This window comes from Ictalurus furcatus, chromosome 7 (assembly GCF_023375685.1).
Source record: "Ictalurus furcatus strain D&B chromosome 7, Billie_1.0, whole genome shotgun sequence".
NCBI lineage: Eukaryota > Metazoa > Chordata > Actinopteri > Siluriformes > Ictaluridae > Ictalurus > Ictalurus furcatus.
Genome location: NC_071261.1, coordinates 28,746,094 through 28,773,794, shown reverse-complemented (window position 1 = coordinate 28,773,794; position 27,701 = coordinate 28,746,094). Strand labels below are relative to the sequence as shown.

General features: G+C 38.3%; 1 protein-coding gene across 1 annotated transcript in view; it reads left to right on the top strand.

Annotated features, from left to right (window-relative positions):
* The first annotated feature begins 1,328 nt into the window (after nt 1-1,328).
* Nucleotides 1,329-27,701, top strand: part of LOC128610731 (oxysterol-binding protein-related protein 1) — a 48,263-nt gene continuing 21,890 nt past the window's right edge. The window contains exons 1-14 of the mRNA XM_053630148.1: nt 1,329-2,015; nt 2,093-2,167; nt 2,264-2,375; nt 2,462-2,547; nt 2,628-2,772; nt 3,237-3,304; nt 3,386-3,430; nt 3,734-3,807; nt 5,252-5,315; nt 7,030-7,134; nt 8,276-8,416; nt 9,626-9,704; nt 10,094-10,200; nt 26,628-26,796. Coding sequence (XP_053486123.1) covers nt 1,875-2,015; nt 2,093-2,167; nt 2,264-2,375; nt 2,462-2,547; nt 2,628-2,772; nt 3,237-3,304; nt 3,386-3,430; nt 3,734-3,807; nt 5,252-5,315; nt 7,030-7,134; nt 8,276-8,416; nt 9,626-9,704; nt 10,094-10,200; nt 26,628-26,796 — 1,411 coding nt within the window. The 5' untranslated portion in view covers nt 1,329-1,874. The remainder of the gene's footprint in view (nt 2,016-2,092; nt 2,168-2,263; nt 2,376-2,461; nt 2,548-2,627; nt 2,773-3,236; nt 3,305-3,385; nt 3,431-3,733; nt 3,808-5,251; nt 5,316-7,029; nt 7,135-8,275; nt 8,417-9,625; nt 9,705-10,093; nt 10,201-26,627; nt 26,797-27,701) is intronic.

Genomic DNA, 27,701 nt, shown 5'->3' with positions numbered 1-27,701 from the left:
GGACAAAACACTCTTGTAAAATCTAACCAGAACACAATAATGCCTCGACTTGAGTCAGTTCTGGAGACTCTGACTCCAGTTTTTGCAGGTGAAACCCGACAGCATCCGTTATGGGTTCGTTTGTTTGTTTGTTTGTTTTTAAAAGAAAGAAAAAAGTTTACGATGTAATATGTAACGTTCTTTACTGACATACAAGAATATTTCTGTACCATTGACATTTTTTTTGTTGAAACGGTAATGTTTGGAAACGTTTTTGTAATGACTCAATAACGCAGAGGTCATGACGTAAACATTTAATAAAATGAGTAGTATTTCAAGAATTAAACACACAGTACTGTGCATACTGTATATCAGCCATAACATTAAAACCACTGACAGGTGACGTGAATAACATTGATTATGTTGTTACATTGGCACCTGTCAAGCGGTGGGATATATTAGTCAGTTCTCAAAGTTGATGTGTTGGAAGCAGGAAAAATGGGCAAGGGTAAGAATCTGAGTGACTTTGACGAGGGCCAAATTGTGATGGCGTCTCCGAAACAGCAGGTCTTGTGGGGTCTTCCAGGTATGCAGCGGTTAGTACCTACCAAAAGTGGTCCAAGGAAGGATAACCGGTGAACTGGCGACAGGGTCATGGGCGCGCAAGGCTCAACAACGCACGTGGGGAAAAAAGGCTAGCCCGTTTGGTCCGATCCCACAGATGAGCTGCTGTTGCACACATTACTGAAAAGGTTCATACTGGCTGTGATATAGAGGTGTCAGAACACACAGTGCATCTCAGCTTGCTGTGTATGGGGATGCGAAGCTCTACACAGGTCAGAGTGCCCATGCTGACTCCTGTCCACTGTCGAAAGCACCTACAATGGGCGCGTGAACATCAGAACTCGACAATGGAGCAATTGAAGAAGGTGGCCTGGTCTGATGACTCATGACTCTTTTACATATGTGGATGGCTGGGTGCGTGTGCACTGCTTACCTGGGGAAGAAATGGCACCAGGATGCACTACGGGAAGAAGGCGGAGGTCTGCTGGGAAACCTTTGGTCCTGGCATTGATGTTGATCTTACTTTGACACGTACCACCTACCTAAACACTGTTTCAGACCAATTACACCGCTTCATGGCAACAGTATTCCCTAATACCAGTGTCCTCTTTCAGCAGGATAATGCGCCCTGAGACACTGCAAAAACTGTTCAGGAACAGTTTGAGGAACATGACTAAGAGTTCAAGGCGTTGACTCGGCCTCCGAATTCCCCAGATCTCAATCCGATCAAGCGTCTGTGGGATGTTCTGGACAAACAAGTCCACGGAGGTCCGACCTCACATCTTACAGGACGTAAAGGATCTGCTGCTAATGTCTTGGTGCCAGATCCCACAGCACAACTTCAGAAGTCTTGAGGAGTCCATGCCTCGACAAGTCAGAGCTGTTTTGGTGGCACAAGGGGAGGGGGACCTACACGATATTAGGGAGGTGGTTTTAATGTTATGGCTGATCACAGTACTTTACCATACTCTGTATCTGTTGTATAGATGTATATATCTGCTGTTGGAAAATGCTTGTTTAAGGATTTTTTTTTGTTGTTGTTGAATAACCCAAAAAATTATGCCAACTCACTAGATATTCACTTACATAAAATGCAATATAATGTTGAGGAAAAATGTATTTCTTTATTTTAATTGGATGCACCAATCCCATTTTTCTTACTTTTCAGAACTATAGTGGCACTTATGAGTAGCATGCAATGTCCAATAATCTTTTAATACTGACTTTTTTCTGCCTTAATATGCAAGAAGCTGATTTTAGGCTGTTGCTGGGAGGACGCCTGTTAACTATTTTTCTATTTCAGGAAGGGATATCCTGAAGATTGAAAAACAATGTACTTCTTTCTATTCTTTTTTTTTTTTGGATGCACTTTCTTTAACACTGCAGGCAAAACCAGGTCTAAGGGTGGATGGACGACGCTTCACCTGGCTAGCTACTTCGGCCAGAAAGATATAGTTGAAGAACTGTTAAAGGTAAGAGAGATGATGTGAAAATGTGAACCAGTGAGCAGTACGGTATTGTTATTTATCACGATTTCACGTGTGTGAAGAGTGGAGTGGAGGTGAACACGCAGAATGATGCCGGGGACACTGCTCTACACATTGCAGCTGTCTGTGGAAGAAAGGTGGGTAATTCTCACTCTGCGTCATTTATTTCACCTCTCTCTCTCTCTCTCTCTCTCTCTCTCTTACCCCTGATCTGAATCACTTTTTGTACCTAGGAGGTTGTTCTTCTGCTGTTACGGTACGCTGCATGTTCCACGCTGCTCAACGGATGTGCTCAGACCCCCAGGGATATCACCGACGATGATGAAGTCATTACTATGCTGGAAGGTGGGGACTTTATTATAGTGGCCTAGATTTATTTTAGAGTTGGTCCCTACTACTTGTCGGTTCCTGGTTGTTTTTATCCGCTCCAGCTGCTGAAAGAAGAGAGGGCAAGAAGATGGAGGAGAGGCTTTTGGATGCAGCAAGAGATGGAGATTGTGGTGCGGTAGCTCAGGTGGTGAGTTCTGGTCGTCTGTTAGCGGTCGTCTGAGAATACGAAAGATATCGGTTCTTCCTTACCCCTTGTTTCGGAAACAGCTCAGCAAGAACAAACCTCCAGACGTCAACTGCAAGGACTCGCACGGGGATACGGCGTTACACATTGCAGCCAGCAGGGGGCATAAAGAGTGTGTGGACTTGCTGGTTAAGAGTGGAGCCAGCTTCAATGCAATGAACAAAAACGGTATGTTATAATTCATTTGGAAAGGTTGAAAATGTGTGCGTCCTTTGGTGCAATAACTAATTTTTAGATTATAACATAACGCGTTAAAAAAAAAAAAAAAGATCTGGTCTTTAAAAGGGGACATAAAGTGCAGTTAGTTTACATTTGCTGTTAAACTGTATCATGAGAACAGCACTAGATATTATGGCGCAACATATAACCAATTACATTTAAATAAGAAACCTTCCAAGGAAAATGCTGCTTAATTATTTCACGCAAAGCATGCTGGGAAGCAATCCAAAGTTTACTCTTGAAGTATGACGAGTTATTCTATTTGCATTGGTATAAGTTGAATGAAACACTTCAGGATGTGCTGTTATTGGAAAATAATCAACTTAACAGTCACTCTGCTTTATTCCTCTCTCAATGTTTCCGTATGCATTAATTTTACAGTTACAGTAAAGTTTCTCTGTGCTGTTTCGTAGGACAGGCTGTGTTGGACGTCGCCAACGATGATCAAATGAGATTCTTTCTGGAGAAATGTCAAGAAAATGTATGTGTGATGTTTGTCTCATACCTATTTAACACTATCTCTAAATAAATAACCGTGCACTTTTTTTTCTCTCCCCTAAAGACTACATGTTTCACAGCTAGAAAGTTTGAAGGGTTCCTGTGGAAGGTGAGGACTGATAGTTTTTTAATAAATGTTTGTAACACAGATATACTGAACGCAACATGAAGCACGCATGAATAATCCTGGAGAAATAAATGTCACCACCACAAGATGGCGTCCAAGAATTTCAGCTTCGTCTCAGACCTACCCGAAAATAATCTCAGGCCACTGTTATGGACACAGACAAAGCCATGGATAAATTATAGTGCTATGCTGCAATCTCAGTTTGAAGTATGTTTAGGGTAAAAAAAAAAAAAGAGAGAAAAAAAAAAGAATATTTTTGCAGCTTGTCAACTTTTTTTTTCACAGAGGTCAGACTTTCTGAGCTGGAACTCCCATTGGGTTGTTCTGGAGAATGGGACGGTGAGCTGGTACTGTAACCAGTAAGTATTTTAATTATATACCAGTTTCTTTTGGAAACAATTTAATAGTATGATTTTATATTATGATTTTATGACAATTTGTAATTCAAGTTGTGATCCATAATGAGTGAGACGAAGGCAACAGTGACTACAAGGTGGAAAAAATAATGAACTATAATTGATAAACGCAAAAATGTGCCAATTTTAAGACTCAAAATCAGGAACCAAGATTTCGTCCCTGTTCTGGATTATTTCATGTCCCCTTAATAATAACCATTGAAGTACAACCTTCATTCTATCCATGTATGTACACACATGTATCGATTAAATTTATCACAATATTTTTAAACAAAGAGAAGAGTAAGGAGGCAGACAAATGATTGAGGCATCCACAAGAAGCATCCACATCGAATCATTATTGAAATAATGCTTAACATTTGGAATTGAACTGATTCAGGGTTTAATTGAATTTATTTGGCTTAATTGAATCGACTTAGAGTTTAATTGATTCAGGATTGCATTGAATCGGAGTTTAATCCAATCAGGGTTGAACTAAATCAGAGTTCAATTGCATCAGGGTTGAATTGAATGAGAGTTTAATTGAATCAGGGTCTAATAGATTCAGGGTTTAATTGAATCAGAGTTCAATTGAATCAGGGTTGAATTGAATCAGAGTTCAATTGAATCAGGGTCTAATAGATTCAGGGTTTAATTGAATCAGAGTTCAATTGAATCAGGGTTGAATTGAATCAGAGTTCAATTGAATCAGGGTCTAATTGAATCAGGGTTTAATTGAATTTGAATCAGTGTTAAATTGAATCAGGGTTGAATTGAATCAGGGATTAATTGAGTCAAGGTTTAATTGAATCAGGGTTAAATTGAATCAAGGTTTAAGTGAATATGGGATGAATTGAATCAGAGTTAAATTGAATCTGGTTAAATTGATTCAGATTTGAATTGAATCAGAGTTTAATTGAATCTTTATTGAATTGATTCATGTTTGAATTGAATCAAGAGTTAAAATTGAATCACAGTTGAATTGAACCAGATTTGAATTGAATCAGAGTTCATTTGAATCAGGGTTTAACAATCAGGGTTGAACTGAATCTGGGTTTAACTGAATCAGGGTTGAATTGAATTTGGGCTGAATTGAATTAGGTCTGAATTGTTGCACTAGTCTGCTTGGATGTGAACTGTGAGCATGTGATGTGTTCAGATCTGCCCAAACAAGTAAGATGAGTAAACACACCAGGATTCGATTAAAATTATCTTAGTACTGCGTAAATGTATGTAAAAATATGCAACATTATATTAATAAGCTGAGAAATAGATTTATATTTTGAAGCCACCTGAATCCCTAAAACACATTGCTATGTTTACTTACATTTACCCACATTGCTATGTTGGTGTTATTTCAAGCTTTCTTTCTCTCTGTTCATGTTGTGTTTGTCCGTCATGTCCACAGGTCCGATGTAGCGTGTGGAGATCGTAGGCAGGGCTGTAAGCCTCTTATGAATGCTCAGTGTGTGGTAAGTGCTCTAAGAACATAATAGCTCAGCAGTGTGTGTGTTCAAACTTTACACTGATCTGTCCGCACCTGCGGTCTGACCCCAGACTCCTGTGAATCCACTGCAAAGACTTGTTTTATTGCAGCAAATGTATGGTCGTGTGAAGTTTTTCTTTTCTCTTCCTCTCAGTAGTCCAGTTATTAACACAAAATGCCACACACAATGAACGTGAATGTTTCAGTCAGTGGCCTTTAAAAAATACAGGTTCCCTAGTTTCATTATTAACTGTATCTGCACTCCTTATTTCCTATCCATAAGATTCAGTACTTATGCAGCACTGCTGTATGTGCAGATACAGCATCTTGCATGTCTAATTAGTAAAAGTAAAATAAAAATAAAAAGGCCAAAATGTACCAGTAATGTTTCGTCCACTTCCTGCATTTTGGTGAGTTTTAAATCTACATCCAGATTACTGTGAAGCTGTGTTGTGACAAAGTCCATTTTTAAATGTGTTATACAAATAAAATTGAATCAGATTTTAATTTAACCCAGTCAGGGTTGGATTGAACCAGGGTTGAACTAAAACCAAGTTTCAACTGAATTGGAGTTGAATTGAATCAGGGTTGAATTAAATTGAATTGAATCAGAGTTGAATGGAATCGGGTTCAAAGTTTAATTTAATTATATCAGACTTTAATTGAATCAGGGTTGAATTAAATTGAATTGAATCAGTGTTCAATTGAATCAGGTTTGACGTGAATGAGAGTTGAAATGAATTTTTACCAGAGATGAATTGAATAAAGGTTGAATTGTATCAGAATGGAATTGAATTGAATTGTAACTAATTGAATCAAATTGAATCAGGGTTGAATTGAATCAGGGTTTAATTTAGTTGGGGTTGAATTGAATTGAATCCGAGTTTAATTGACTCAGAGTGAATTAAATTGAATTAAGGTTAAACTGAACCAGGCTTGTATTGAATCATGGTTGAATTGAATCAGGTTTGAATTGAATTGAATCGTTGTTGAATTAAATCGGGTTCGACCTGAATGAATCTTGAAATGAAGACATAAATTGAATAAAGGTTGAATTGAATCAGAAAGTAATTGAATTGTAACTAATTGAATCAAATTGAATCAGGGTTAAATCGAATCAGGGCTTAAATGAATCGGGGTTGAATTAAATTGAATTAGAGTGCAATTCAATCCGAGTTAACCTGAACCAGGATTGTACTGAATCAAGGTTGATTTGAATTGAACCAGTATTGACTTGAATTAGAGATGAATTGAATCAGTGTTGAATTCAATTGAATCAGATTAGAACTAAACCTGAGTTGATCTGAATCGGAGTTAAATTGAATTGCAGTGCTGAATTGCGGCAAACTGCACTAGCCTGCTTGATAAACACAACAGGATTCGATTTAAATAAAGTAAATAAATTAACAAATTCTGCAAATGTTTAAGCAGCCTACTACAGAAGCGTATAGCATTCATCCTCAATCTCATTCCGCCCGATCATGACAGGCAGCTGGTTAGCAAAATCACTTGAGAGAGAGAGAGAGAGAGAGAGAGAGAGAGAAGAGACAGGCCAAAAGTGCTAAATTAAAAATATATACATTTTTAGCATTAAAACAACATTATTAAAATGATGATTTAACTGAATTTTATGGATTATGTTTTACCACTTTAGTTTCTACCTTATGTACATATAAAGAAAATGGTGCTTTATTTTACAGGTAAAGGCCTGGGATAAATACTTTTTCACGCTCAGGTGCTGTGACAGCAGTGCGCACCACTTTAAAGTGTCCTCTAGATGCGCTGAACCGGAAATCACCAGGAAAGTGAGTCATTAGGGGATTTGTGTGTGATTGTTTCAGGGATTAGCTCTTAACCCCATTTTATTTCATCTTTTACATGTTGTTATAGGAGGCCAGAAATTCAGAGGTGTATTCAGGTGTATTCAGAGGTGTATTCAGAGGTGCAGAAATAAATGTGTTTTTACATTTTTGACATTTTAGTAAGTTTTTAGGGAAATATTGCAGCGTTGGGCCTGTCGGGTAGCAGAATTTCAGTGATTTTACTCGAATCAAATCAAATCACACGGACTTGTATGGAGGATGTGCCACATTATCTAAGACTAATAATAAATTCATTTAAAAAAAAAAACAAAAAAAAAAAAAAACAGTCTTTTCTGCCATGGGAAAGTCTTCCATACAGAGAACATTGCGCTTTCTCTGTTTCTAGCTGCTAGAATGTGGGTGATGTAACTGTAAATGGATTAAAAAAAAAAAAAAAGTATGATGTATCATTCTTTCATACATGAACAATTGTTATATAAGACGAACATAACACTTAGGAACATGCTGTTATTGGAAAACAGTCAACCTCAGGGCGGTAAGAGAAACTCCACGTCATGTCAGACAACATAACCCTACCCCATCGTTGATTAATTTCCTACAACAGCACATTCCCAAGTGTTTTATTTTATTCTACAAGACATATAACGGATTCTGTAAATGACACGTCAGCTGTCTGATTCACATTCAGTAGCCATGATTGAGTTGTTTCTTCCTGTTTGTTAAAAAAATAATCTAGTCAGTATTTAGGTGAAGTAGTCTGTTTGTATTGTAGCTGGGCTAGATCATTCATGTTCAGTCACAAAACTAGGTTGAAATAAATGGGACAGGTTTCCGCAAAAATACCTCAGGCGAACGCACTTAGGCTTTGTGTTTACACTAGGAGCGAGATATTGATAAATGTAAAATTTGGGGTTGAAAATATCATACACACTCACGTCACCACAGGCGCATTTATTTTTGACAAGAGTAAAGTAGCAAAGTGCAAACAGGATAGGATTGACAACCAAATAGGCGACATGCCAAAGTTATACCAGCTAAATGTGCTTGTGTCTGCACAAAAATAGAGTCCTATTCATTTTATTCTAGCACTTACGTAATGTATAATCAATAACTGTATGGACAGAAATGGGTGGATGCCATCAAGGAGCATGCCATGTACAGTGCCCTCTGTGGAAATCCAGACAAAACACCTGTACAGGAAGGAGAAGATTTAGTGGCTGAAGATGCGATAGACCTGGGAGACTTTCTGTCACACTCTCTTCAGGTAAGACGATGTCTTTCCCGCTTTCTCTTTCTGTACAACATGAATCTTTTTTTTTCTTTTTTTTTTAGTGTAATATAAATGTTACAAAATTAAATGTTTTCTTATAATGAAGTGGTGCGTTGTCATAATTCTTGAATAAGGGGTGTCCGAAATTAAGCAGTCATCAACAGATTTAATGGAACTACTAAAGGCTTACACTATAAATCGTGTTTCGAAAAGTACCGGCACTTTCCCAAGCCTTATCGTTGAATACATAACAGTTGCATTGCTCACTTAAAGTTCCCATGAAAACAAAATGAAAGTTTTATGGCTTTTAGTATGAGTATGTCAGTCTTAAGGTTATCGATAAGCTGGTGCGCTCCAATACAATGACAAAGTTTGCATTTAGAAGATATACGTGTTCAAAATTTACAATCTCTCTCTACCACCGATACGGATCTACAATTCTGATGACATCATTCTGCACTTCAGCGTCTCGTCAGATTTTCCATCCAATCAAATGCTCTCTAGAATTTGAAGTGTTCTGCCTCTAACATTATAAAACTCCATGGTACTTACAGTCAAGTACGGCTTAGCCCGGGCTGTGTGGGGTAAAGCTAAACGCTATTTGCTATTTAAAAAGAGGGCGGAGCAACTCGATATGTCCTGCCCAGACTTCCTGTTTCAGTGGAAATTACATCAACCCATCGAATAATGCCATGCATTTCAAAACACTTCACGGGGAATATAACGACATCCTCTTTGAAAATGTGAAGGTGTCAGCAGATACTATTATGCTGGCCAGTCTAAATAATAATGTGGTGTAAATACTAAACCATAATAAAACATTAGTCAGTAGTAGGGGTCTAACAATTCATTGTGACACGCCGCATCACGATGCACCAATGTAATGATGTGCTTTAAAGAAACATGCGATTCACATCGTGTACATCAGCATCCTATTAAATATACATGTAATGCGGTTGTACTGATTGAACAACAGAGATCCCAATCTGCGCAACACATAGAGTTGAACTATATAGAGAGCGCGCTGGATCACAATGATTGACACATATTATTGGTCATACGGTTTCACAACCGCATTATAAACATTCATCTACAATGCCTAAGAAAGTATTGTTACACCCCAACTGAACAGTGGTATATTTTGGAATATTTTGAATGTAAAATCTGATCACACAGTATTTCTGTGCTGTTCTCTTAATACAGGCAGCTGAAAGTTACCAGAGGATGCTGGAGTCTCAGGTGGCCATGTTTGTCTCTATGGTCAAGAATGAGGACGACGATGGTAAGAGACTTTTTTCACGAGGTTCTGTCATACTGGTCCCTGTGAAGGAGTCGCTGCTATATATATATATATATATATATATATATATATATATATATATATATATATATATATAAAGAAAACACATTACGATGACTGCATTAATATAAACCTGTGAGTTGTTCGAGTAAATAAATTTTTACACCATTTAGATTTGAGGATTCAAGAGCTCTGTGGTATAATTAACTGCCTTCTCTGACTATTTTTTTTTTTTAATTCTGTCAGCACACACATTTCTGTCAGCAGTATCTAGTGCACACATGTTTGCGCATCTAATTAAAACCCCTTATGTAATGAAACTGACTGACAGCTTTCACTATCCTCTTCTTTCTCCGTGTGTGTGTGTGTAGATATGACAGGTCCTGAGCTCCTCAAGGCCAGACAGATATGTGAGCTGTGTAGTGAGACGAGCTCAGTGTTGAGACACTGTGTGGATCTCCTGTCCCAGCGTGAAGAGGTACGGCATCATGCTTCAATTTATAACCATGGAACTGTGAATCACACTCACACTCATCACACAGCTCCGGTCCTGAAAATGATTCCACATATTCAAGTGGGATTTGCTTAGCTTGATGCAGATCCAGACCAAATCAGTCCAGCTAAAGAAAACATGACTGTGAAAATGTGTGTAAGTCTACCACAAATGTAATTTCAGTGATGGATAGACATGTCAGTCTGGGATTAATCGTGGTTGTTGGTGCCAGTCATGCTGGTTTGAGTAGTTCAGAAATGACTGATCTCCGGGATTTTCTCTAGAGTTTACAGAGAATGGTGCAAAAAAATAAAAAAGCATCAAATGAGCAGCAGTTCTGTGAGTGGAAATGCCTTGTTGATCAGCGAGAGGTCAGGGTAGAATGGGCAGACTGGTTTTAGGTGACCAGAAGGCTATGGTAACTCAAATATGCACCCTTTACCACAACTGTGGGCAGAAAAGCATCACATTCCAAACCTTGAGGTGGATGGGCTACAACAGCAGAAGACCACATCAGGTTCTTCTTCTGTCAACAAGAATGTTTGGATACAATGGGCCTCTCACGCAATTCTAGCATTTAACCTCATACATTTTTCATTGACCACATACGTTTATGCTATTATTAATATAAAACACTTACACTCAAAATCTCAAATACACTGGTGGAAATAAGTATTGAGCGCGGCAACATTTTTTTCAGTAAATATATTTCCATTCACATGAAATGTTCACCAGACTTTTGTGTTAAGAAGTCCACACATATAAAGAAATCCAAACATTAAAGTCCATAAATGAAGATATGTGTAATAAAGGCGAATGACACGGGAAAAAAGTATTGAACACACTAACTGAAATGTATTTAATACTTAGTGGAGAAGTCTTCGTTTGTAATGACAGCTTCAAGACACTTCCTGTATGAAGAAATGAACGGGTCGCAGTATTCAGGTGTGATTTTGGCCCGTTCTTCTAAACATATTGTCTTTAAATCTTGATTCGAGTCAGGTGATTGACTGGGCCATTCTAACACCTTGATTTATTTTTCTCTGAAACCAATTGAGAGTTTCCTTTGCTGTATGCTTTGGATCGTTGTCCTGCTGGAAGTCCACTCACATCTCATCTTCATCATCCTGGTGGATGGCAGCAGATTCTTCTCAAGAATCTCCCGGTAAAGGGCTCCATTCATCGTTCCTTCAATTATATGAAGTCTGCCAGTACCATGTGATGAAAAACAGCCCCACACCATGATGCTTCACCTCCACACTTCACTGTTGGTGTAGTGTTTTTAGGGTGATGTGCAGTGCCATTTCTTCTCCAAACGTGGTGTGTAGTACGACAGCCAAAAAGTGTAATTTTGCTCTCGTCTGACCAGACTACACTCTCCCAGTATTTCATAGGCTTGTCCAAATAAGTTGAAGCAAACTTTAAACGAGCTTCGACATGCCTTTTCTTTAGTAATGGAGTCTTGTGGGGTGAGCGAGAGCAGTGGAATGCATTGTCTATTGTTTCCTCTGTGACGATGGCACCTGCTGCCTCCAATTGTTTCTGGAGCTCTTTCCGAGTGGTCCTTGGCTCTTGGGCTACTCTTCTGACTATTCTTCTGACTCCCTGGTCAGAAATCTTGCGAGGAGCTCCTGTGCGTGGCCGGTTGATGACGGAGTGATGCTGCTTCCACTTGTGTATAATGGCCACAGTGGTGCTTACTGGAGGATTCAGAAGTTTTGAAATACATCTGTATCCGATTCCATCAATATGTTTCGCAACAATAAGGTTTTGAAGGTCTTGGGAACTCTCTTTGCTTTTACCCATCATGAGATGTTTCTTGTGTGACACCTTGGTAATGAAAAGCCTTTTTATAGACCATCAATTTACTAACCCAGCTGATATTCATTTGCACAGATAGGGGGTGTAATTACTTACAGATTTCAGCTGGTTCCTTGCCTTACCTTGCCTTGGAGAACTGCTTTTTCTTAGAATGTTCAATACTTTTTTTCCTGTGTCATTCCACTTTATTACGCATAACTTTATTTATGGACTTTAATGTTGTGATTTCTTTATATTTCCGGATTTCTTGAGTCCATACAGATGTCTGATGAAAATTTAATTGGAAATATATTTACTGGAAAAAATGTTGACGTGTGTTCAATACTTATGTCCCTCACTGTAATTGGACTTTTTCTCCTAAGTATCACGGAGCAATCATTTTAAACCTACTGTTATTACTGTTGTCATGCTTTGCCATGTCTGTCATATGTCTCATTCACAAGCAGGAATTAATATTGTGGGATTGTTAAGTGCCTATATACAGAGTCCCTTAGACATTTCTTGCCATGAAAATAGCCATAGAAGCTGGGATGGCATTAAAACACAAACAAACAAACAAACAAGTTAAGTGCCTAATAATAGAACATAGAACATCTACATAATAGAACATCTACTTTTCCAAGTAGAAAGCATGCCCATGGTCCTCCTGTATAATATGATTATGGTGTTAAAACAAGGAGGCGTTAAAAAGTAGAAAAATGGCAGACATTTAAAAACTAAGAATAGAAGGTTGAAATGTTGCCACTCTAAATATACTACCACTTTGTATCTCTAATGGCTGCTTCTCCTACTGCCACCAGAAAATATCCATCTCTCATGGGAAAAGAATAAATTCTTGGCATTTGAGTCTTGTGTCATGTCACAGCCAGGTTTAATGCAGGGGTATAATCTGATTTTGCATCTGCTCTTACAGCTGATCTCTCATTTAATTACTCTCTCTATGCCCAATCTCTCTATCCTTCTACTCCTGTCCCTATATCTCATCTCTCGTTCATTCTGCTCCTGTCCCTATACCTGATCTCTCGTTCAATCTGTTCCTGTCCCTATACCTGATCTCTCGTTCAATCTGTTCCTGTCCCTATACCTGATCTCTCGTTCAATCTGTTCCTGTCCCTATAGCTGATCTCTCGTTCAATCTGTTCCTGTCCCTATACCTGATCTCTCGTTCAATCTGTTCCTGTCCCTATAGCTGATCTCTCTGATTGTACTCCTGTCCCTATAGCTGATCTCACATTCTGGTCCTGTCCCTATGGCTGATCTCTCTCATTGTACTCCTGTCCCTATGGCTGATCTCTCTAATTGTACTCCTGTCCCTAAAGCTGATCTCTGTACTCCTGTTCCTATAGCTGATCTCTCTAATTGTACTCCTGTCCCTATAACTGATCTTTCTAATTGTACTCCTGTCCCTAAAGCTGATCTCTGTACTCCTGTTACTATAGTTGATCTCTCTAATTGTACTCCTGTCCCTATAGCTGATCTCTCTAATTATACTCCCGTCCCTATAGCTGATCTCTCTAATTGTACTCCTGTCCCTATAGCTGATCTCTCATTCTGGCTCTGTACCTATAGCTGATCTGTCTTATGATACTCCTGTCCCTAAAGCTGATCTCTGTACTCCTGTCCCTGTAGCTGATCTTTCTAGTTATACTCCTGTCCCTATAGCTGATCTTTCTAATTATACTCCTGTTCCTATAGCTGATCTTTCTAATTGTACTCCTGTCCCTATAGCTGATCTCTCTAATTGTACTCCTGTCCCTATAGCTGATCTCTCTAATTGTACTCCTGTTCCTATAGCTGATCTCTTTAATTGTACTCCTGTCCCTACAGCTGATCTTTCTAATTGTACTCCTGTCCCTATAGCTGATCTCTCATTCTGTTCCTGTCCCTATAGCTGATCTCTCTAATTGTACTCCTGTCCCTATAGCTGATCTCTCTAATTGTACTCCTGTCCCTATAGCTGATCTCTTTAATTGTACTCCTGTTGCTATAGCTGATCTCTCTAATTGTACTCCTGTCCCTATAGCTGATCTCTCTAATTGTACTCCTGTCCCTACAGCTGATCTCTTTAATTGTACTCCTGTCCCTATAGCTGATCTCTTTAATTGTACACCTGTCCCTATAGCTGATCTCTCTAATTGTACTCCTGTCCCTATAGCTGATCTCTTTAATTGTACTCCTGTCCCTATAGCTGATCACTCTAATTGTACTCCTGTCCCTATAGCTGATCTCTTTAATTGTACTCCTGTTGCTATAGCTGATCTCTCTAATTGTTCTCCTGTCCCTACAGCTGAACTTTCTAATTGTTCTCCTGTCCTTATAGCTGATCTCCCTAATTGTACTCCTGTCCCTACAGCTGATCTCTCTAATTGTACTCCTGTCCCAATAGCTGATCTCCCTAATTGTACTCCTGTCCCTACAGCTGATCTCTCTGATTGTTCTCCTGCCCCTATAGCTGATCTCTCTAATTGTTCTCCTGTCCCTACAGCTGAACTTTCTAATTGTTCTCCTGTCCTTATAGCTGATCTCCCTAATTGTTCTCCTGTCCTTATAGCTGATCTCCCTAATTGTACTCCTGTCCCTACAGCTGATCTCTCTAATTGTACTCCTGTCCCTATAGCTGATCTCCCTAATTGTACTCCTGTCCCTACAGCTGATCTCTCTGATTGTTCTCCTGCCCCTATAGCTGATCTCTTTAATTGTACTCCTGTCCCACTCCTGCTATATATGCTATGTCTGCAGTTGTCCCTGTAGTTTATCTCTTTACTGTGTTTCACATTTTTGGGGAAATCTTCATCATGTTAGATAAATCTTAAAATTATATGCTGAGCTATGCACCCCTTGTATCCCTTACACACACACACACACACACACACACACACACACACACACATGCACGCACACGACCCGTACAGGCTCTTACAATTTTCTGTTTATGCTTGGGGGGAACTGAAGCGCACTCTCTTTCTCGCACTTGTTCTGTCTGTCACATTCTCTGCCTCGCCCTTGCACTCTATCTCTCTCTCTTACTCATTCTCCCCTTCTCTCTCTCTCTCTCTCTCTCTCTCACTCACACACACACACACACACACACATACATTCATACATACCCAATCTCCATCGCGCCAGCCAATGCAAGCTTCAGTAACATAAACGGGAAGGAGAAAAAGGTGACAGCTTTCCTCGTTATCTGAAAAGGTACAGTTGGACGCACTCTGAATTTTCACACTTATTATTTTTCTTGGCTTTCCTTCTGAAACACAATATTCTGATCTTGTCTGCTTATTCGGCTCTACTAGCTGTTCTCATTGATGAAAACAGAGGAAGTCCCACTTGTCCTGCCTGTCCTAGTTTTGTCACAGAGCAGATCTCATGACTTTCTCTAGCTTATTTTTCCCATTAAGGAAAAAAAATAATTGCCAAAATCTCAAGTAGGATATTGGCAGAAAAGATGAGGTCAAGAAGAAGTCAAGAATGTCAGCTTTCTGGATTTGTATCCATGTCGATAACTGGATTGATGGCATCGTTGTCAGTCAGGCTTATGTGTCAAGGTCAGTGTAGGAGAAATTGAGCGGCAGAAATGTATCAGTTATTTTGCAAACATGCAGACTTGACATTGCCATATTATTGCATAAAATTTGCCAAGACTACCGACTATTTTTAAGTAGATTGCTGCTTTGAATAGACTTCCTCTTCATGCTTTACAGCACATGCTCTCTCGACTCTGCAGATCAGTGACAGTACTTTGAGCAACTGTGAATATGCTTGAGAACAGTTTAGTTAGATACAGGGTGTACCCTGTTTTGATTATGGGACTGTATTTTACGTTTTTGTCTAAATCTCTGTGTTATGAAGAGATAGTGTGTTATTTCAGTTATTGACATTTCACTGTACATCAACTTTGAAAATCCATTAGACCATAGATTTGATATGACATTAGGTATGGTGTTCACAATCTGAGCACTAAATACACTAAATGTTGAGAGGTTTAGGATTAAGCTATTAAAGGAACTTGTCTGAACATGTTGCCGGGATCCCTTCCAACACAATAAATCGATTATAATAAGTTGTGTCTGCAGGATACATAGTAGAACCTTAATTGCATTAACCCTAATCCCTCTGCTGAACATGTGCTTGCAGTACATTGTTTCCTCACCTTGACTATGCAGCTGTATTTGCAGAAGTTTTTGTGTCAGCATTTTACATTTATTTTATGTACCGGTTGTTTATGAACTGTGGCTCTTTGCCTCTGATGTATGTGATTTGCTCACTCATGCTTTGCTCCGGCTAATAGCAAATGCACCAGAGTTATTATTCGTTATTAGTTGATTTGTTCCCCTCACTGGCTGAGAAGCGATTTATAATCTGCACTGACTAAGAGGTGATTCATATTAAACACCTGTTAATAGGAGATTCATGCTCCAGTACTGGCAGGGGAATGTATACCCTGCACTAGGCAACATAAGATATGTGGATATTTGGTACATGATAATGGTTCTGAAATTTATACTCTGGAATATACTATAATAAGATATTCAGATATTGACTTAGTGGTTAGCATGGTTAGGCTGATTGGCATGTCCAGAGTGTCCGTAGTGTACGGACGGGTGTGTGAATGTGTATGTGATTGTGCCCTGTAATGGATTGGCACCCTGTCCAGGGTGTACCCCGCCTTGTGCCCCATGCTCCCTGGGATAAGGATAAGCGCTATAGAGGATGGATGTATATTCAGATATTTATTCATGCACTGAGCCATAGAGATTTATATTCCATATTAAGTAATGGGAAATAGTATACACCATACTGAGTAAAAGAAAATTGAGTAATATTAAATGTATACACCATACTGATTAATGACAAATGTATGTTCAGTAATGAGTAATGGGAAGTCAATACTACATACTGAGTAATGAGAAATGTATATTCATTAATGAATAACGTGAAAGCCATGGTCTATACTGAGTAATGGGAACTGTATAGTCAATAACTTGTTTGCTTGTATTTTCTCATTTGTAAGTCGCTTTGGACGAAAGCGTCTGCTAAATGAATGAATGTAAATGAATGTAAATGTAAATAACGAGTAACAGGACAGCCATACTCCATACTGAGTACTGGGAAATGTATAATCAGTCATGATTAACAGGAAGTCCTTATTATATACTGAGTATTAAGAAATGTATACTCAATAATGAATAACAGATAGTCTTTACTAAATAATGAGTAACAGCAAGTCCGTACTCTATACTGAGTAATGGGAAACTTATACTCAATAACGAGTAATGGGAATTCCATACTCCATACTATGAGTACTGGGAAATGTATAATCAGTCACAAGTAACAGGAAGTCCTTATTATATACTGAGCATTAAGAAATATATAGTTAATAATGAGTAACAGATACAAATTATTGGGAAATTTATAGTCAATAAAGAGTTATGGGAAATTCATACTCCATACTGAGTACTGGGAAATATATACTCAGTAATCAATAACTAGGCATCCATATTCTATACCGAATACTGGAAAATGTATACTTAATAATGAATCATGGGAAGTCCATACTGCACACTAAGTAATGGGAAATATATACTCAATATAGAGGTTTAGGCAGTTCATACGCTATACTACGTACTGAGAAATGCGTGCACAGTACGTAATATTAAGTAATGCTAAGTGCATACTCCATAATGGAAAATGTATATGCAGTAATGAGTAATGGGAAAGCCATACCCATAACTTTACTGGTTATGAAAATATTCATGCTAATTTGCATTAGAGTTATACTTCATCTTTCGTTATGAGAAATTAATGCTGCATAGAGGTTATAAGGAAATGCATATTATACAGTGATTCATATGAGTCAGTATAGCAGTACAAACTGGTGGGATAGGAGACCCTCTGCCACTGAAGGATTTCCACTCTCATTCTAATGCAGTCTGTTTCCAGGTGTGAAATCACCATGGTAACAAGGCTGTATGTAGGCCGAGCTGACGGAGGGGGATGAGAGCGTCTGTGTACTGAGAGGCGTGCAGACATAACGTTTCCTGTCCCTGTCCTCCATATGACCCATACTGCGAGTTGTTTTGTCCGTCCAAAACGGCTAATCTTAACGATATAACACCAGTGTGTGTTGTGGAAGGGCTAACTACTATATATAACCAATAACAAAATGTGCTTTTTTTTAAAAAAATTTGTCATTCAGATTTTTCAACCAGTCAAGCTAGTCAGCCAGCTGGTTTTCTGTTTCAGTTGCAGGGTTGTCCATGATGTCAGACAATTTTTTTTCATGATAATGAATGAAGAAGGGGGTCTGATTACCATCTCCGCCCTGCGTGTGTGAAGTCCGCTTGTTCTCACGGGTTTCCTCCGGGTACTCCGGTTTCCTCCATCAGTCCAAATGCATGCGTTGTAGGCTGATTGGCATTTCCAAATTGTCTGTAGTGCGTGGGATGTCACCCCGTCTAGGGTGCCCCGAGTTCTCTGCGATAGCGACCCTGTGTAGGATAAGCAGTATGGAAAATGGATGGATGGAACATCAAGAGAGCGAAAGAAAGCAAGGGAATGACTCTTTAAAGCTGCTGTAACGTTAGTGATAGCAGGAACCAACTATTTTAAAACATTAAATGTAACTATAAATGTATTTTTAAAAAGTATACTCAATAAAATTTTTTTTTCATTGTTGGCAAATTGCAGCGGTATAAGAGGAATAACCCACACAGGACATGCAGTTATTGGAAATTTTTGGCACTAAAAGTGATTACGCTTCACATTGGGTTACATCACACCAACCTCTTCTTGATTCATTTCCTAGAACACCACATCCCACAAGTGTTTTATTCCTTACTATAGTTTTTCATATCTCTCACCCAGTTTAATTTTAAATGGGCCAACCCAGCTGCATCTTTCTTTTTCTATTCTTATGGTTTCTTTTCACCTCTCGGCTCATACTTTTTCCTTTTAAATGAAAGTGTACAGTGAAGGCTTAAAATAGCGGGCGAGAGGCGAGAGGAAGCAGTGCTGCTCAGAGATCTGTGGCTCGGGTCTATTACGCAATGCAGCTGGCTTGGCCAGGCTCTGGAGATTGAAACATGGCAGACTGGATTGTCTGGCTTTCATTCATGCCATTTGTGTGTCTGTGTGTCTGTGTGTGCGTGTGAGAGAGAGAGAGAGGCAGAGGGAGATCCAGCTTTTTACAGAATCATTACACTGTGTCATGAAAAGTCATCATAAATATAGCATCAAGAATAAATTTGTAATGTATTGTTTTCCAACCTCAGTGCTGTGGAATCTATTCAAAATTCTTTTCTTTTTTTTTTATCTCGCCCTGTTTCATGTGAGTGATAATGCACAAATCATTTATAATTGAGCTGGAAAAAAAAAATAAAAATTCAAGGGTGTTAGGATGAGAGAGTCTGCAAATGGGTGACTTTTCCTCCACCTCTCCCACATCGGGTTTATAGAGCTGCTTGCTATCTCACGGGCAGATTTACATCGCTTCGTCCCAGCCGTTGCTTCTCTCAAGGTGACTCTGCTTATTTATCTGTAGTCGGTCCAGCAGAGTGTTCCAGCACATTTTGCACATAGCTTCAATTTAGACAGATTTGTAAATGGTCGTTAATTTCCTCATTATTCTGTCCTGTACTGTCCGACCGCTTATCTTCCGTGTATACCAGTTAGATTTGTTTTGCCCCTTTCCATAGGATAATAGTTTGTGCATCAGTTTAAATTTGGGGATTCACGTTAGCATATAGACCCTAAAGGAAGACTTGTACATCTTGAGTAACTTCTATAAGCTCGGATTCTCAGGCTATCCTTCAGTTTCTGTTAGGAGGGTCGATAGGCTTAGTCAGGCTACGTCCACATTAATCTGGATTTTCAAATGTCTTCCCAAAATTGCTTGCCCACACTGAAACGTCTGAAAACGTCTGCGCATGAGCAAAAACATAAGACGCTTCGGTCTGCGTCATTTCCGTCAGGTGTTGATTTAACGATGCGATCTGACGGTTACAAAGTGGCATTGATCTTTACCATCAATCTGGAGAGGAGGCACAACAACTGAACTGTTTATATTGAAATTTACACAGACTCAGGAGCTCTAATCGGATACAAACATTATCCCGAACTAACTGGATTTTCATGGATACCAAATTTCTTGTGTAAATGCTCCTTTATGAATACGTTTGTGCATATACATGAACACTAACACCCTTTTTTTTTTTTTTTTTTTTTTTTTTAATTAAAATGTCTTTTTTCAACCAGGTGTACCATGATCCTAAGATTTCTGAACATGAATGAATGATATTTTTTTTCTCGTCTTCACATGAATTGGCTCTGATGTGATTCTAGTGGATTTTAGAGGAGGCACTCTCAGCAGACCTGACATTCTCTACAGCACAAAAGACTTATTCAAGGCACTTCCTGCCATGTGTGAACACTCCATGAACAGCGCAGCAGCTTTCAAATGTCTGATTGCCTGATCGGCATGCCAAAGTGTTGACTGAGTCATTTATATTCAACATTATGTAAAAAAATAAATAAATAAATAAAGGTTTGTTACTGATTGCTTAATACATCCACATGATTATTTATCATACATTTTGCTAGGTAGTAAGCTGGATGCTAATTAGCATTGATTTTCTTGTTATGTTGAGCACTTGCTAGCGCACAGAGGAGAAATAGAACAGCTGATTAACATTTGTGGAACAGTAATAGCTTATAATCTGAAGAGAAAGTATCAATCAAAATTTAGTGCAGACTACCCGTGTGGTTTCTCAAAGATCTCTACAGCTAGCATGTGCTATCATCATCCAGAACTAGCTAACATCTTATGTGACTGACTACCCATGTGGTTTCTCAAAGATCTCTACAGCTAGCATGTGCTATCATCATCCGGAACTAGCTAACATCTTATGTGACTGACTACCCATGTGGTTTCTCAAAGATCTCTACAGCTAGCATGTGCTATCATCATCCAGAACTAGCTAACATCTTATGTGACTGACTACCCATGTGGTTTCTCAAAGATCTCTACAGCTAGCATGTGCTATCATCATCCGGAACTAGCTAACATCTTATGTGACTGACTACCCATGTGGTTTCTCAAAGATCTCTACAGCTAGCATGTGCTATCATCATCCAGAAATAGCTAGCATCTTATGTTACTGACTACCTGTATGGTTTCTAAAAGATTTCTACAGCTAGCATGTGCTATCATCATCCAGAACTAGCTAGCATCTTTTGTTACTGATTACCCGTGTGGTTTCTAAAAGATCTATACAGCTAGCATGTGCTACCATCATCCAGAACTAGCTAGCATGTTATGTTACTGACTACCCGTGTGGTTTCTAAAAGATCTATACAGCTAGCATGTGCTATCATCATCCAGAACTAGCTAACATCGTATGTTACTGACTACCTGTATGGTTTCTAAAAGATCTCTACAGCTAGCATGTGCTATCATCCTTCAGAACTAGCTAGCATCTTATGTTTCTGTATGTTTAGAAATATGTGTGGTTTCAAATGATAAAATACTGCACTTCATTTCATATTATTCTTTTTTGGTTATAGGGGTTCAGTACATTTACGTTTAGGGTATTTGGTCTAATATGTGTGGTGGATCACATGGTGCAATGTTGATATTCTCCATATAGTTCTGAAACTACAGAGCTTCTTGAGATACATTTTTGAATTTGAATTGAACTAAGTTAGATCATACTTTAAATAGGCTAAGTAAAATTCTTTTTGAGAAGCTAAGTTAGGCAAACCTGCTGAAACAATAAAAAACAAAACAAAACAAAAAAAAAAAACAATAGAAACCCTTATAGAATTTGCAATGGTGTTAATGGTTATAATGGAAACTGTAATGGTCCATGTAGGCCTCTACTGGTAATTTGTTGCCTTCTATTGGTGGCATGATATGTCTAGTGGATACCATTAAGGATCTATGGCCTTAATACGCCCTACTACATAATGGAAACCATTTGGTAATGGTAATAATAGTTAACAGCTGATGGTTTGTAATGGTGTTTGTAGTGGAAACCATTAGAATTTCTGTTATGGTTTCTATTGTTTTGTTTTGTTTCAGCAGGGAATGTAGTGATATGTAGTACAACACGGAAAACAAGTACTTAAACAGCCTTTGAGGTTTAAGTTCAAACGTGAGACTTAGAAGAAGTTAATCTTCCATGTTAATTATATCTATCAAAGACAACAAACTATGTCTTGTTTAATAACATTGCTGACAGCAGTTCCATTAGGCCATTAGATGATGTTCAGAGTCTCATGGCTGTCTTTGTGGCTTATTGCAAGTGCGTGCAGCATCGACGAGAGTCTTGTGAATGGTGATAGAAAGGCGTTGTGAAAGGCTCGGTTCAGGTTGCTCAGGTGTGTAACGTGACCGATGTCTGTGTGGCTCTTGAAAACGGGGTGTTCAGTTGTCTGTGCTGGAAACAGGAGCAGCTCAGGGACGGGAACAAAAGCCGGTGGTTGTCATTCACGATGGAGGGACTTCAGTACGGACAATCAGTGACTCCTTATCACGATATAAATGATTGCTTAAAGGAACGATTTGGAAAGTTGTATCTCTCAAACGTCTAAATCCATAAGGCAGCACTTTGATGCACCAAACACGTGGCTTTTTTCGGTTTCACATGTCAGGCGCATAGCTGAATGAATGGCTGACTGATTGACTGATATAGGACACACTTGTAAATGATATGCTGAAGTCATTGCCCCGTGTTAGTCAGCTGTGCGTCAAAGGCTGACAATTATGACTTCAACTTTTAGACTTTTGCATGTGAATAATATTCTGAGATCTTTAATATTCATATCTTGCCATCTCGATGATCTCATAGTGCTTTATAAAGGGCTGTAAATAGACCATTACAGATGGCTGGTAAATACTTTATTTGTGTGGGCTCAAGTGTACTTTAGACTTCACACATTGACTTTTGGATAACCACTGTTGTTTTTTTCCCGTTTTGAGAACTATAAAAAAAAAAAAAAACATAACACCAACAAGAATAACAACATTTATTTGGATAGCATATTTAAAAACAACACATGTTGACCAAAGTGCTTTAAAAGCCAAGGACCTAACAATACGAAATTAATAACAGAATTAGACGCACTCAAAAGTAAAAGAGAAGAGGTATGTCTTCAAATAAGATTTAAAAGTATCAAGGTTGGTACAGGCTCTAATATGAAACGGCAAACCACTCCAGAGACATGGGGCCGCAACAGAGAAGGCCCTATCTCCTTTTGATATTAATCAAGATCGAGGAGTACTTAAATGGAAACTCTGCAGCGACCTTAAAGGTCTAGAAGTCGTATATTTTTGATGGAGTTCCGCAATGTAGGGAGGTGCCAAGCCATTTAGACCCTTAATAACCAATAGTAAAATCTATATTGAATTCTGAATTTAACTGGGAGCCAGTACAGAGATGCCAACACAAGTGATATACTAGCACGTTTCCTAGTCCCAGTCCAAATCCTAGCTGTACAGGAGACATCATAATGAGGCATGGGAAATACAATAATACAATGAATTACAATAATCCAATCTGAAAGAAATAAAAGCATGTATAACAACTTCCAGATCCTTAAAAGACAAAAAAGGGTTTCAATTTCAATTTCCTTAGTCGGAAAAGCCTCTTCTTACCACAGAAACAAACTTTAAGTTGGAATCAAAAATTACACCAAGATTCCTTGCTTGATTGTGTAATTTAGATGCGAAAGGGCCTAGTTGATTAATTATAGATTTAGTAGTACTAGGGGGGCCGAACACTATCACTTCAGCTTTAGAATCGTTAAGGTGAAGAAAATTTGTTTCCATCCATTTTTTAATATCATTAAAATGGTAAAAAAAAAAAAAAAAAAGTGATGAAACAGAATAAAACAGTAAAACAGAATTGTCCCCTGGCTTTAAAGGGAGATAAAGCTGAGTATCATCAGCATAACAATGGTAAGATATGTTGTGTTTTTGACAAATGTGGGCCAAAGGAAGCATATATAAAGAAAGGTAAACTGGGCCCAGTATCGAGCCTTGTTGAACTCCACTGGTAATAGGTGCAGAGGAGGAAGAAACATTACCCAATTCTACAGAGAATGTTCTCCCTTTGAGATAAGAGGAAAACCATTCAAGGGCATTCCCTTGAATTCCTGCTCACTGTCTTAAACACTCTAACGAAATTTCATGATCAATAGTGTGAAAGGCGGCACTTAGATCAAGCAGGACCTAAATTGCACAATTTCCTGAATCAACAGCTAGCACCAGCTCGTTAGACACTTTAAGGAGGGCCGACTCTGTGCTGTGTTGTGCCCTAAATCCAGACTGCAATTAATCCAAAATACCATTTTGTTAAAAAGAAAAGAGCTGACGATAAACAACCTGCTCTAGGATTTTTCGATAAAAAGGAGAGTTTATAAATTGGTCGATGATTACTTAATACTGTCGGATCCAGGTTGGGCTTTTTTAAAAAGAGTTTGCACCACGGCATGTTTAAAGCAGGATAGCCCAGTACCACTTAACAAACTGCAGTTCACTATCGACAGTAGACTTAAACCAACCGCATCCATAACTTGGACAATATCTAAAGAACAATGACTAGGTTTACATGGAGAGCTGTAATCTAATTATTGACCTTATTCTGAATAAGACAATATTCTGATTAAGGTGTTTACATGAGTCGTGTTTAGACGATTCCTTTCATGTTCCCATGTTACATGCTATAGAACATAGATTAACGGCACACATCATTACGTCCCCGCGCCACGCCGTCCGACGTCCCTCCAGAATTTCACGTATCGACATACAGTTCGTCTTCGTTATGGTACTGTTTACAGTTTTAGGTGTTTTTATTTTAAATTTTACAAACGCTTCAAGTGCGGTTAATTATTACTTATTTCACATACTATGTAGTAGGTAGGTAAGTATGCGGTTTGGGACGCAGCCGTGCTCTCTTGTTTGCCGTCAAACGGTTGAGCGCTGCCGTGTGTGTACGTGTCCTGTCGCAAAATGCGGTGAGAACTCCCACACGACGTTAATAGTGTGATTAAGGTGTGTACATGTCTGTAACGCACATCGATAATGCGACTAAAACAGGAATACTCCACACGTCTTAATTCCATTTGTGTTTACTTCGAGTATGATTTTACCCGGATTAAGGTCATCAATAATCACTGTCTACATGCTAGTTTCTTAATCAGAGTATCGTCTTAATCAGATTAATATCGGATTATTGTTGTCCGTGTAAACCTATTTAAGTGCAGGCTTCATTTGCTGGACTAAATCCATTAAGCAAGAGAGTGATACAGGTTCAAACTCACATAAGTGAGCTACTAATGAGGGTGGGCTGTAGTCCCTGTAATATACTGTAGTCTTTAAAATGATGTTGATCAAGATCAGAGGGTGAAATGCTAGATCTAAGTGCATAAATTTTACTTGTGAAAAACTTTAAATTAAAGTTATTTTGCTCCGCTAACTAGAATATATAATAATAATAATAATAATAATAATAATAATAATAATAACAAATGTATTTTACTTTTACTTATTTATGTCATGTTCAGGCTCGGAATAAAATAATAAATAATGTAAATGCTTCTCCATACAAAGTTTATTGGCTGCATCCCCTTGAAAAAAAAAGAAAATGTAATGTTCAAAAAAAATTTTATTTGAAAAAAAAAAGGGAAAATGAAATGACATAAAGCATTCGTGTACATCTAGAAATTAGAGGTATTAATTGGTAGTCTGATGAATAAACAAGTCCCTTTTTTGGTATGTTCACCATTTTCAGTTTGACATTCTTCAAACATAGTATTATTTGTGCAGATATTCTCTCCTGGCCACTTTATTAGGAACACAGGTATCCCTGCTCATTTGTGTAATCATTAATTATTCTGATATGCTTTTCTTCTCACCACGGTTATAAAGAGTGGTTATTTCAATTACCGTAGGCTTTCTGTCAGTTTAAACCAGTCTCACCGACGAGGTGTTTCTGCTAACACAATTGAATGTTTTTTTTCACTGGATGTTTTTTGTTGTTTGCACAATTGCTTAACTCTATAGCCTTTTTCCTGTGAATCTCAGGAGATTAGCAGTTCCTGAAATACTCCAAGTAGCACATCTGACGCCAACAAATTCACTGATCACATTTTCCTGATGTTTAATGTGAACATTAACTGAAGCTCTTGAATGGTATCTACACTGCTGCGCGATTGACTCATTGGATAATTGCATGAAATCTGCATGGGTACAGATGTTCCTATTAAAGTGGTGAGTGTATCTCTATTTTTAGATGCTTTGGCTTGCACCAAGCAGTAAATTATGCATGAACATATGCAGAACGTCTGCTGTCTAGATGTTTTCCTGTCTCATTGAATTGCTAGTAGTACATAATCATATCAAATCCCTCAGTTCCATGTGCCAGAGGCTAAATACCTGATCTTTAATTAAATCACTCTCACACTGATGTATCCTGCTGGTAAGATGCTGCAGTGTTGCTGGCTTCGTGCCATTTCTGCCTCTGACTGGTTATTTATAGCTTGTTATGGTTTGTAGATATAATTCCAGCTCATTTCTGTCGATCGTTTAGGTGTGGAGTGTGAAGTTAGAACAGGAAGTAGAAAAGAACAAGATCCTGTCTGAGGCTCTGCAGAAGTTGGCGACGGAGCATCACCAGCTCAAGCTTAACCTTTCTACCGGCAGAAAGTCGCCGACTCCGAGTACGCTCACCGAGGATGAATTTTACGACGCTCTCTCTGGTGAGTGATCTCCAGTCCTGAGGATTCCACACTTCCTGTCCTGAAAAGACAGCAGATTTGATTTAGTTCTCTTAATAATTTCTGTATTTTATTCTGACAAAATATTTTCTCTGCTGTTGTTGTTTTTTGTTTTTTTTTCTCTTTATGTTTTGAGTTGATGTTTAAAAATTGGTAGCATTTATTTCACAAGCGAAAGAAAGCTTAATTGTAAGATGTCATTTGTTCACATACCAATAAAATGAATTAATGCAGAATTAATGCATCGATGCCTATAGCATTCATTAAATGTTTCAACTGAAAGGATTTTTATTTTTTTTTTTCCATATCTGAATAAATTCATACAAAAATATCTGTCTTGCAACCAGTCGTGACTTTTATGGAAGAGCATAATAAAGTACCGATACATGATGTACACATTTATATGTAACAGAATGAACGCACCCATCATCTTCAATAAATTCAACCAAACTGGAAAACATCCCTCATCTGATTTTATAGAATTTCTTTCTGCCTTCAAGCAGTATACACATAGGTATACATTTAGACATAGACATCCATTTAGCAGCATACACAGTATATACATTTAGACTGCAAATTCACATGGAATCCCAGTTAGATTTTAAGATAACTTGATTATATCTTTAAAAAATCTGTAACAAAAATATGATTCTGAAAAAATTCAGTCCAGTGATTTGATATCTTGCTCTGATAAGCTCATTGTGCTTTTCTGTTAAAAGAAATCAAACACACGGACATGTAGAAAGTCAATCAGACTATAACCTGAATGATTCTGAAGCTTGTAGCCAGACAAGTGTACAAAATGTATCAGAAATGTAAGCCATGGTTAGAACATCTGAGGCTAAGACTGGGTTCTAGTCTTCAAACCAGACATCCAGACCTCTAAC